The following is a 12666-nucleotide window of genomic DNA, read 5'->3' as shown; positions in this document are numbered from 1 at the left end:
TAGAGGTCTATAAAAGAATGCATGGAGTGGAACAAGTAAATGTTAATTGGTTGTTTACTCTTTCATAAAGTACAAAGATCAGGGGACACACAATGAAGTTACTTGGTGATACACTTAAAACTATCAAGAGAAAATATATTTTTTACTCAACGCATAATTAAGCTCTGGAATTCATTGCCAGAGGATGTGGTGAAAGCTATAAGAACATGCCATACTGGGTCAGACCAAGGGTCCATTAAGCCCAGCATCCTGTCTCCAACAGTAGCCAATCCAGGCCATAAGAACCTGGCAAGTACCCAAAAACTAAGTCTATCCCATGTCACTGTTCCTAGTAATAGCAGTGGCTATTTTCTAAGTCAACTTAATTAATAGCAGGTAATGGACTTCTCCTTCAAGAATTTATCCAATCCTTTTTTAAACACAGCTACACTAACAGCACTAACCACATCCTCTGGCAACAAATTCCAGAGTTTAATTGTGTATTGAGTGAAAAAGAACTTTCTCCGATTAGTTTTAAATGTGCCACATGCTAACTTCATGGAGTGCCCCCTAGTCCTTCTATTATCCGAAAGAGTAAATAACTGATTTACATTTACCCATTCTAGACCTCTCATGACTTTAAAGACCTCTATCATATTCCCTCTCAGCGGTCTCTTCTCCAAGCTGAAAAGACCTAACCTCTTTAGCCTTTCCTCAAAAGGGAGCTGTTTCATCTCCTTTATCATTTTGGTCGCCCATCTCTGTAAATTCTCCAGTGCAACTATATCTTTTTTGAGATGCAGCGACCAGAATTATAGAAGGTACTTAAGGTGCAGTCTCACCATGGAGCGATAAAGAGGCATTATGACATTTTCTGTTTTATTCACCATTCCTTTCCTAATAATTCCTTTCATTCTGTTTTCTTTTTTGACTGCCACAGTACACTGAGCCAACGATTTCAATGTATTGTCCACTATGATGCCTAGATCTTTTTCTTGGGTGGTAGATCCAAATATGGAACCTAACATCGTATGACTACAGCATGGATTATTTTTCCCTCTATGCATCACTTGCACTTGTCCACATTAAATTTCATCTGCCATTTGGATGCCCAAGCTTCCAGTTTGCAAGGTCCTCCTGCAATTTATCACAATCCGCTTGTGATTTAACTACTCTGAATAATTTTGTATCATCTGCAAATGTGATTACCTCACTTGTTGTATTCCTTTCCAGATTATTTATAAATATATTGAAAAGCACTGGTCCAAGTACAGATCCCTGAGGCACTTCACTATTTACCCTTTTATACTGAGATAACTGACCATTTAATCCTATTAATATATTATGGAAAATCAGTACTTAAGTTTATAAACAAACATATATATTCTTTGCCATCCAAAACTGGGCCCATCTTTAGTTCTACTTTACTGTAGTTAACCACTGGACCATACTATTTTTTATTTACTTATTTAGGCAATTCTATACAAACCTGAAGGAAAATCCTTCCAATCCCACTCAGCAGCTGAGGCTCTTGTTCTGGACAATATTTGATGATTGTACGATATGCATCCACAGCAAGTACATAATCCTATTGTAGAGGGAAGTGAGAAATCAAACATTTACTTTATTTAAACTCATGAATCAGCAAGCTGCTGCTTGATTGACTCAGAAAAATACATATTTTGGATATTAATGAAAACAAAATTACATTTAAAAAATGTTTCACTGAAATATTTCCATTCCCTTATTACTGTATAAAGAAGGGAGATGATGGACTCCTGGCTGTTGACCTCACTGGATGACAGCACGTATTGGGAAGGTCACTCTGTTTTGGTTTCTTACACTCTTTAATTCAGTGGACAGTCATTCTTATAGCAGGACAACATTTGAAACCATCACCATGACTATACCAAATTGAGGGTTTTAGTCAGAAAAGTTAGTTATATGCTGGATGTGCAGCTGGCGCAGTTGCTAGACAAAACAGCACCCAGGACAAGACTCCCAGATTGACTCAAAAGGGCTGCATGATGACCCCTCATCCCCACCCAGCTTGATAGCCCAGGCGGTCACACTGCTTTCCCCCAGTCAGGTGACCATTATCTAGGGGCAAATTGCAATGCCTTGCTGCTCGAGAAAACTCTAAAGCATCTATCTTGAGTGTCACCAATACAAACTCGGCTTTTACACGATTCAGAAGAATAATTAAAGCAGTGCTTTCATGCAAGAACATTTTGCCTGCAGTTCTAATTGTTCTTTTTCTGCTCTTTGTATTCCAATAACATTAAAATATACTAACAATAGGGGGTAGGGGTAACAAATGACCTGAAATTCATACTAGCATGTATTATACTAACTACAATGAACCCACTGGATATTGCGACTTCTGCCTATCTGACTATCCTTCCCCAGTATTTTCCCCCTGCCTCTTTTTCCTACTTCTTTTGCATCTGTTGCCTTAGCCTTTCCCCCATCCCCTGTTTCTTGCGATTAACAAGATCAGCAGGTAGGAAATATTGGCCTGCATACTTTGATCATGCACAGACCATGTAGAGCTATGGGCAGCGGAGGTCCACGTTTACAAGCCGTGATTGGTGCTAGTCCTCTTCTGTAATTATAGAGTAAGCCCACACTACTCAATCATCTCACCTACCGTTCCACTCCATTTTCCTCTCTCCTACCTTTCTATTCCTCTTCGTTGTCTCTCATCCACCTCTTCCAACATCTCTCATTCCTATAATGCCTCCTTTCTCTTCCCTCCACATATCATAGCCCTTGCCTCCACCAGCCCTCCCTTTTTCTCGCCTTATCTTCCCCATCTGTCCTCTACCTCTTTTCCCCTTTCATCAGCATCTGACTATCCTTCCCCAGTATTTTCCCCCTGCCTCTTTTTCCTATTTCTTTTGCATCCGTTGCCTTAGCCTTTCCCCCATCCCCTGTTTCTTGCGATTAACAAGATCAGCAGGTAGGAAATATTGGCCTGCATACTTTGATAATGCCAGACCATGTAGAGCTATGGGCAGCAGAGTTCCACGTTTACATCAGCTCAGGCCCTGGAGCAAGCAGCGAGAGTGAGAAAAACCAGGCCCCTCCCTTTCAGCTCTACTCCCTTTAAGGATTTACTGCTTGTTGGCGGTTCTGTTACAAGCTGGGCAGTGAGATTTGGGATGTAGACAGGAACTGGAAGGATCCTGTGTGCCCACATATGCAAATACTTTACAGGAAACACTGAGGTTAATAATGTGTTTTAGCAATTTTAAATGTTTCCCTAGTAGTACTAGTATATTGATGATGATGATGATGATGTTGATGGAGCTTCCTATCAATGACAACATATGAGTTTTCAGCAACTCCCTTTAGCCAATTTTATTTATAGGTAACTCCTTTCCCTAGGGGTCAACTTCCCAGCCCTGCCTAGGGAGCATTAAATTAGCTCTGCCAGGGTGGGGAACACAGTCTCTCTGGGCATGGGCTGGATTCAGAGTTCCCTCTAAGGCCAAACTGGTCTGAGGACCTCTCAAAATAAATGCAATGTCCACTCTGCTCTTGTACTACAAAAAAAACCCAACAAAAAACCAAAAACAAAACAAAAACTCAAACATTTATTTTAAAACACCAAAATATCCAAAACAGCAGCAGAGAAAATGTCACAGTAGAATTACAGTCCATTTCCAAAGTCTGTTTCCTTTCCATACTGATCTGTTCACCAAACGTTTCAGTCCCAAGTGTACTCCTTCTCAGAAATTGCAAAATCACTCTTCTTGGTTACTCCCAGAACCTCTGCAGGATTTACCTCCTCACATTCTTTTCCCAAAATTCTTTTCCCACGGGTCAGTCTCTCTCTCTTTGCACCCATCCCAAAATCTCTTCACAAAGTCTCTACTCTTTAGGAGGATCCGTCCGGGGACAGGGAAAATCCTACAGTACCAGAATGTAATCCACCTTGAAGTGTTGTGAAAGGCAGAATATAAATCAAATAAACAAGGATCCTAGATATAGTTCATCCCTTTCACAGAGGTCACGCAAAACTGTACTCATATTTTCAAAGCAGCTCAAAATACAGGCATCACATTTCAGGAGCAACTCCAAGGATGTGGCATCTCATTCCTTTAGGCCAATGCAGGGTCCAGAGCCCTGATATTAAATAATCAGCCAGTATCCCTTCCCCTAGGTCCAGCCAGCAACCCCCGCACTTCAGGGTTCTCTTGTACAACTTCCAATCTTCAAATGTCTTAGTTAATTTCATTTGATAGAAACCACCGTTCTTTCTATCAAGAACCAAGGCGATGTAAGGTTTGGAGTAAAAGATAAATCACATTCATGTAATTAAAACAAGTCAAAATAAAATTATAACTACATAAAAATACAGTAAATACATAAATTCAGTTACAAATAAGCAAGAGCAACATTTCAAACTAGAGAAAGCCAAAAAAAGTCATGACTACATAAAAAATACAGTGAATACATAAAAAAGCAAGAATAATATTCATAAATAGGGAAAACAAATAAAGTGACCAAGCAAATGATATATTTCAAAGGCCTTGCAGAAGAGTGATGTTTTTAGAGCCTTTCTGAATTTGGAAGACACAGGGCAAGAGGGAGGGAATTCCAGAACAATGATGCCACCAGGTGATTCAGCAATTGGAACATAGTTTATGTGAATTATGTTTTATATAATGTTGTATTATTGCTTGTATGTTTTACGATTTGTAATTCGCCTAGCACAGAATGTTCTGATATAGGCGTGCACTACAATATTTATAATAAATAAATAAACAAAATTGGTTATGTTTCTTTAAGGTGGATGAGTAAGAGACCCGGGTTTCCTCTATGATTACACAAGAGAACCAGCACTAATCCCGGCATGCTGACACCGGATTTGTTTTATCACTTTGCCATTTGTAATATCTTTGCATTGGAATATGTCTTTTTCTTTGGCTACCAGCATTGTGAGTACCTCTATGGGCTTTGTGAGGTTATCTCCATTCAGAATGAGCCAGCTGACAACACGGTTAAAATCTTTCACCATGTAAACTGGATTGGATATCCAAATGGCACAGAAAACCATGGAAAGTAACTGTAACTTAACTGCCTGGTTCTGTAAGGAGTTAGCAGAAGAGTAAAGAGATTATCGTTCAAAAAGCAGAAAAATACACAGGCAGAGGAGGAGGAGGCAGAATTATCTGGAAAAACAAGGAAGCAGGAAGGATGGTTAGATGACCAAATGTCAAAATGAGGAGACAATTACTCAATTGATCAAAGATGTATAGTAGGTAAGATAAATGGAGAAAGCAGGACTTGTGACTATGAGGACTGGTAAAAGGCAGAAATAAGATCTTTTGCTCACTATTTACAGAAGGGGAAGGCAACAAATTTATGGTGGAAAATGAAATAATAAGTGAAATAATTCAATCTGAGATACTTGAACACTTACCCAAATGAGAATGGATAAGATCATGGGACCCAATGGTGTATACCCCCAGATACTAAAAGAGTTAAAAAGCAAATGTGCTGTGACCAGTTCAGCTCTGTTCTGCTTGTCCTTGAAGATGGGGGAGGTTCTAAGGAGCTTGAGGAGAGCAGATGTAATCTTGCTACATAAAGGAAGTATAAGGAGGTGGTGTACAACTATAGATCCACTGATCTAACTTTAGCAGTGGGCAAAACTATGGAAACATAACAAGAAAACGATATTGCATCATCTTTAAACAAGTACCTGAATGTAATCTGCTCTGAAGTATCTGAAAGGTAGAATATCAATCAAATAAGTAAAAACGTAGGTTAGAGAATCCAGATAACATGGTTTCATAAAAGGAAAATTCTGTCAGACAAATTTGATGTGAGTTCTTTATCAAGATGACTGTTAGGATTGTGGACACCTGTGTTGGAGTGAGGTTAACTCAACCTACTGGGAAGGTCCAGTTGGTCCTCACTGCCAACTGGTGAAGTAGAGGGTGCAGAGACTGAGCTGGAGCCTCAATTTACCAGCCCTTTTCCTCTCGGGTTGAGCCTTTGGGTTCTGGGGGCTGGCAGTTCTTAGGTGATACCCTCTGGGATCTATGCTTAAGAAAGGCTCCATTGTCAGGCTCTGGTTGAAGAAGGCAGCAGACAAGGATGGATGGTCATGTCACAGGCTGAAGTCGGTTCCGAGAATCAATCTGAGGGCAGGCAGGCTAAGAGGAGGGCAAGGACAAGACTGGACAAGGCTGAAGATGCTAAAAACAAGGACAAGGCTGGAGACGATGAAGAGAAGGACAAGGCTGAAGACGCAGGAAACAGAAACTCACACTCCCGTGAAAGTCTACCCATTACTGAGGCAGTGAATGAAAGTCAGTGGAGCCCCTTTATAAGCCTAGGTGGGTGATGTCATCTGAGGGTGCCACGGGCTTTTTAAATGTGGCCAGATTCAGCAGGTGCAATGAAAGGCAGAAGGAGTGGCAGCGTCCTGCTGCATGTCACAAGAATGGCAGCATCCTGCCGCATGTCAGGGAACCAATGGTATCGGGTGAGTAGGCCAGCTCGCAGGGGCAGCCCGTGAGCCGGCGAATGGAACAATAACAAAGGTGGTGGATCACAGAAGTGCAGCAGACTTTACCTGTTTGGACATCAATAAGGCTATTGAAACTGTTCCATACAGAAGACTAGTAAGCAAGCCAGTCGAGTATGGAAGCAGGCCAGAAAGTTGTAAATTGGGTGAGGAACTGGTTGAATGAGTTGAAGGCAACATGACGAGTGGGGTACCCCAGGGATTGGTACTAGGACTGGTTATTTTCAATATCTTTATTAGCAACATTGAGGAGGAATTTGAGGGGGAAATATGCTTGTTTGCAGATGATACAAAAAACTAACAGGGTAGGTAAAACATGCTAGCATGCATTTCAACTGAAAAGGGTGAAAAAAATGAAAGGTGATTTGAACAAACTGGAAGAATGGTCAAGGGTCTGGATAACAAGTTTCAAGTACTAACATGTAAAATCCATTAGTAATATGACAATTAGAAGGACAAGAACTGGAGAATGCCAAACAAGAAATATAACTAGAAGTTATCATGTCAGATTAACTCAAGATAGCCAGCCAAATAAAGCACCTGGAAATGCTAATGGTGTGCTTGGATGCATAAGCAGAGGTATTCTCAGAAGGAAAAGAATGCAATATTGCGGAGAAAGTGACATGATGCTACCAAATGGCCGCCTAGAGCACTCGCTCCCAAGCCCAAATCTAGCATCCATAGCTCAGTGCAAGCATCGAACTGCCAGAACCGAAGAAATTTCGCTGAAAAGTGTCAGTGAGTAAGCAGGATGTCAACGCAGAAAAAAATCAGTTGATTTGAAGCACTTCTCGTACGAGAATGCAGCTTTGAGGCCTTGATTATTGAGGAGGAGGGAGAAAATGGAGGCGGCGGGATGGAGATGCCATAGAGTAGCGTTAATCATACACAAGCACAACTTCAAGCGGCATTACCTCTCTCCCACGATAACGTTCAAGCATGGTTCGGTAAGCTAAAAGCTGATATGTGCTCCTTAAAACAGGAAATTAAATCAATTGTGTCCGATCTGCGACGCGACTATGAGGCGATGGGTGGCAGGATAGAAGCGGTGGAGCACAAAGTTGGTGAAACCGAGGAGGGACAGGAGCAACTACAGAGGGAGGTTAAATAATTGCAAGAGGGCAATACTTTATTGAGAGAATGGATTGATGATCTGGAAAACAGATCATGGAGGGGAAATCTGAGATTCTGTGGAGTGCCGGAGGAGGAGGTGTATGTGGAGTGTAACATGGTAATAAAGGATATCTGTGATCTTATCACATATGCTAATGATCCCAAGGAGGGGAGACCTGAGTTAGTACTGGACAGAGCCCATAGATCATTGGCAAAGCCTCGAGGGAACCACCCACGGGATATCGTGGTATGTTTCCATGAATACAGCATGAAGGAGCAAGTGATGACACAAGCGCGCAAAATGAAAGATCACGTGGCAAGGATATAAAATAGAGGTGTTTCAAGATCTATCCATCTATACAATCCGGAAGAGACATGAATTCAGAGACATAGTAACAGCACTGTGGGGCAAGGAGACTTCAGGTACAAGTGGCTTTTTCCAGTCTGCCTACAATTCACCATCAAGGGAGTCATTTCCAGAGTCAAGACTGTGGAAGAAGCTGGCCTGGACACCTCCTTGAGGGACGGAGATCACTCCCCTGTGGGATATGAATGCAAGGGCACAAATCAGAGATGGCAGAGTGCAACCAGGAGGAAAACGGCTGAGAAGGCACTCAGGAGGCTCTGCCTCCTCGAGGGACACCATCAGTTGAGCTCAGTCACGGAAAGCTCATGACACACTGGTGTTTTGGCAATCTATTTATTTATTTATTTATTTATTTGCAGTTTTTATATACCGACATTTGTTTAGTAACCTCACATCTCTGGCAGTTCCTTGGTAGTCATGGAACTCCTTTGTTTGATAGCTGACAGGGCTTGTTGCGGGTCATCACAAAGGAGAGACTTAATGAGCGTGGTATTTTCTACAAGATTTAATGGTTGATATGCTAAAAGGGACGGATTAAGAGTGCCTAGGGGCAATTGGATGTCTCATTCCTCGAGAAGGAGATAGGTGTATTAGGGGCAGGGGCGGGAGGGGGAAGGGACAATTGAGAAACGGGGAAGATGTGTGGGATTAATATTCGACTGTGCTTGACAAACGCAGCGAGGCCAAAAGGTATTGGTTTTTAGTTTAGTTTAGTTTATTGTTATTTATATACCGTTATATCAGACGTGCCTTCACAACGGTTTACAGAGATCAAACACAAAATAAATACAATGCATCATAAGATAGTAACGGCTAACTCTGTTAAAGAATATAAAATAAATTAGCTCTTAAGAAAGATAAAATCAAAATAAAACCAAATAAAACTCTAAAAGGATAGATTCTAATCTATATAAACAAAAACATAAGACAAACAATAAAATGGAACACTCTTAACAGTTCATCATACCCAAATGACTGGAATTAGCGTCTCAAGACTGGTTACTTGAGATTAATTACTTGCAATTCATTACTTGGTTTTCAAAGCCGACACTTCATATTCAGTAAAAGCACATTTACCTTTTGGGTATTGCGGGGGAAAAGATTGATAGAGATTTATACACTGTGAAAGATGGGGGGGGGGGGGGGGCTTAAAAATTCTCTCTTGGAATGACAAGGGTTTAAATACATACATAAAGAGGAAAAAGCTATACAAGGATGCCACTGCCATGCATGTTGATGTAATATTATGTCAAGAAACGCATATTAAGAAGAGACACGAATGCTTAATTATTTTGCAACAGTTTCCCTGCCAATATTTTGCCTCGGCAACAAAGCTTAATCAATATTGTGGGGTGGGAATATTATTCTCAAAGAATATAGTGTTAGATGTGCCTTCTGTTATTAGAGATACCAATGGAAGATATATAATAGTAAAATTCAGACTGGGTAATATTTTGTACACATTGGGAAATGTCTATTGCCCCAATAAGGGACAAGGGAGATTCTTGGAAGCATTTTCAGCCACATTGCAGCAATGGACAGAAGGCCACTTAATAATAGCGGGGAACTTTAATATGACGAGATACCCATTCTTGGATCACAGTGGGAAGGGGGGTGAGATCTCCAAATCCAATAAAGCAAGTTTAAAGGCATTAATGTCAGATTGGGGATTAGTGGATATTTGGTGCCTGCTACATCCTGCTGATCGGAATTATACTTTTTACTCAAAGGTGCACAATATATATTCCCGCACTGACTTCATTCTTATTGAGAAAGTGTCAGTTAATAAAGTACTACAATCTGATATCGAATCCATCACGTGGTTGGACTATGCATCAGTGTGATTTAAGATTAGGGCTGGGCCCGAAATGGTGTCCAGGGGGAACTGGAGATTGAATGAGAGTATATTGGAGGATACAAATTATTGTGCAAAACTGCGTGCTGAGATGATGCATTACTTGATTGAAAATGATACAGGGGATGTTTCTGCAGATACTATATGGGAGTGTTTTAAAATGGTAGCTAGAGGGCATTTAATAGCCAAAGCCTCTCACCTGAAAAAAGAACGATAGAAGAAAAGAGAGTCCCTATTATACAAAATTGGAAAGCTGGAAATTCGACATAAAAGAAATCTTAACCAGAACCTTGGTGGGAAATTAGAAAGGTTGAGAAGAGAACTGCATGATTTAGATGCTACGACCATCGTATTCCAACTAGATAAAGTGCGTCAAGAATATTTTGAGGGAGACAATAAAGCTAGCAGGCTTTTAGCGAGGTCCCTCAAAGGTATATAAAAATAATAAATAATAAATAAATACATCAAATTCTTAAAATTAAGGATAGACATGCTACGATGGTCACAGTGAATGAGCTCATTCGGGCTAGATTTTCCCAATTTTATAAAGAATTGTATCAATCAAGAGTGGATATTACCAGTTCCGATATAAATGCCTACTTGGAAGGGGTTGGTTTGCCTAGGGTAGATTCCTGTTGTATAGATAGTTTGAACAAATTGATAATGGCTGAGGAAGTGGTAAAAGCAATAGGTGAGTTGAAGTCACTGGGCCTGGATGGCTTCTCGGTGGGCTTTTATAAACAGCTTGCCGAGGAGGTAGCACAGCCTTTAGCCTCGGCATTCAATGACTTCCTACACAATGGCATTGTACGTCTGATACTAACAGAGCCGGAATCACAGTACTTTAAAAACCTGGGAGAGACGCCACAGTATATGGGTCATACAGGCCCATTTCACTCCTAAATCTTGACCTCAAAATACTAGCCAAAATTTTGGCTAAGCGGCTGGGAAGGATAGTCGGACAGCTGATTCATCTCGACCAAACGGATTTTATTCCAGGGAGACTAGCTGCAGATAATGTGAGAAGAGTGGTAGACTTAATATGGTGGGCAAAGGAAAATGCAGTCCCATTGGGCCTCCTCACGGTCGACGCTGAGAAAGCTTTCGATTTAGTGCACTGGGAGTATTTATTTGCAGTACTTAAGCGGTTTGGTGTAGGGGAGAATTTCCTAGTCTGGATCAAGAAACTCTACAACAATCTTAGTGCTTGTATAAAAGTAAACGGCGGTTACTCTCCAGCTTTTCCGATAGAAGAGGAACCAGACAGGGATGCCCTTTATCCCCACTGTTATTCGCTTTGTACTTGGAGCCTTTAGCAATTAAATTCCGTGCGAACAGGGGGATTCAAGGCCTACAGATAGGTGACTCACAGAATCAGCTGTCACTTGTTTCTATGATTATCCTCAATTACACTCAGACTTACCACTGATTTAAGATGGGTATTAACCCCGCTTTCTCAGATGTACCCGAAGATAAAAGCAGTACAACTGGTCCTCATCTACCTTAACAGCTTATACCCTTTGACTAGAACTGGTTTAGAAGCTTTCCCATCCACAGTTGGATCATCTCTTGGACAGGTGACTGCCACAGTTGAATTAGGACTGTCCATACAGTAACTGTTTTTACTGCTACATGTTGTTGTCATAATACTGCATAGTGCCATCAATACCCTATAGGACTACCATGATGTTTTGGACTTTTGCTATGCCTTTGCCTACCATGCTTATGCCTCTGCCTTCGATGATTTGGATCTTCCATCACTGCAGCCTTGACCAGGATGCCCGGATTGAACTCTATGGTCAGCTCTTCATCTGCTGTACAAGATCAAGTGACTACTATTACTCAGCACTTAATGATGGACATGCATGAGCTTCCCCATGACTTAAATGGGTAGGGAATAAGAGTGAGCTTAGCCAACAACGGGTACGATTCCTTCACCTAAGGCTAGCTTAGGATGTAAGGGACAACCTAAGACAGGCACTCACGACCCTACCTATGTGTTAAGGGTTCCTAGGCGAAACCATTCATGAGGGGGATGTAGGTATGCACTGTTTTTCTGACACTTCTTAGTGCTGTATTCCTGTATACCAGTGTTAGACACAGAATGCAAAGGACTCTGCTATGTGCTGGAATGCAGCCAGCCAACACCCCAGACCCATTAGCTGATTGGTCTAATACATTCTCAAATGAAATGTACTGCACTTATCTAGAATCAACACTCTGAGTAGGTTCTGATTGGTCAGTATGAAGATATAAAAGCTTATACACAGTACTGGAACTTTGGGGTGGATGGGTGATTGTACAGTTGTATGGACCTGTTGCCCCCCAGAACAAACTATGTCCTTGTGCTTTGTTCTGTTTCCTCTCCCTATTCCCTTTGTCTCTGTCTTTCCCTAATAAAGTCTCAAAGTTAACTATTGCAGCTGTGTTTTCCTTTAGAATTAACAGTACATACATTTGTTTTGTCATGAGGTTTAGAGACATCTGTTATACAAATACGTCTGTTTTTTGGCATTGCATATTGTTTAATAAAATATTAATTCCTAGGGAAAAGTATTAATTCCTAGGGAAAAGTATTAATTCCTAGGGAAAAGAATGCAATATTGCCCTTATATAGGTCAATAGTGAGACTGCACTTTGAGCACTAAATTCAGTTTTGAAGGCCGTATCTTCGTAGCAACATTGAGGATGAAATTGGTTCAGAAGAGGGTTACTAAAATGATACAAGGCTTGCAATAAAAATCATACAAACAGAAGCTTAAGACACTCAAAAAGTACTTGCCAGATGAAAGAAGGGATGGAGAGGAT

At 40.9% G+C, this 12666-nt stretch overlaps 1 protein-coding gene across 2 annotated transcripts in view; it reads right to left on the bottom strand.

The window, feature by feature from the left end:
- The window catches only part of TRAPPC12 (trafficking protein particle complex 12), a 350210-nt gene that overhangs the window by 34069 nt on the left and 303475 nt on the right, over nucleotides 1–12666 (bottom strand). For both annotated transcript variants that reach the window (XM_029595791.1, XM_029595790.1), the window contains one exon: nucleotides 1469–1567. In XM_029595791.1, the coding sequence (XP_029451651.1) occupies nucleotides 1469–1567 (99 nt within the window). The remainder of the gene's footprint in view (nucleotides 1–1468; nucleotides 1568–12666) is intronic.

This window comes from Rhinatrema bivittatum, chromosome 3 (assembly GCF_901001135.1).
Source record: "Rhinatrema bivittatum chromosome 3, aRhiBiv1.1, whole genome shotgun sequence".
Taxonomy (NCBI): Eukaryota; Metazoa; Chordata; class Amphibia; order Gymnophiona; family Rhinatrematidae; genus Rhinatrema; species Rhinatrema bivittatum.
The sequence above is the reverse complement of the archived record's forward strand: the minus strand, read 5'-3'. Positions and strand labels throughout refer to the sequence as shown.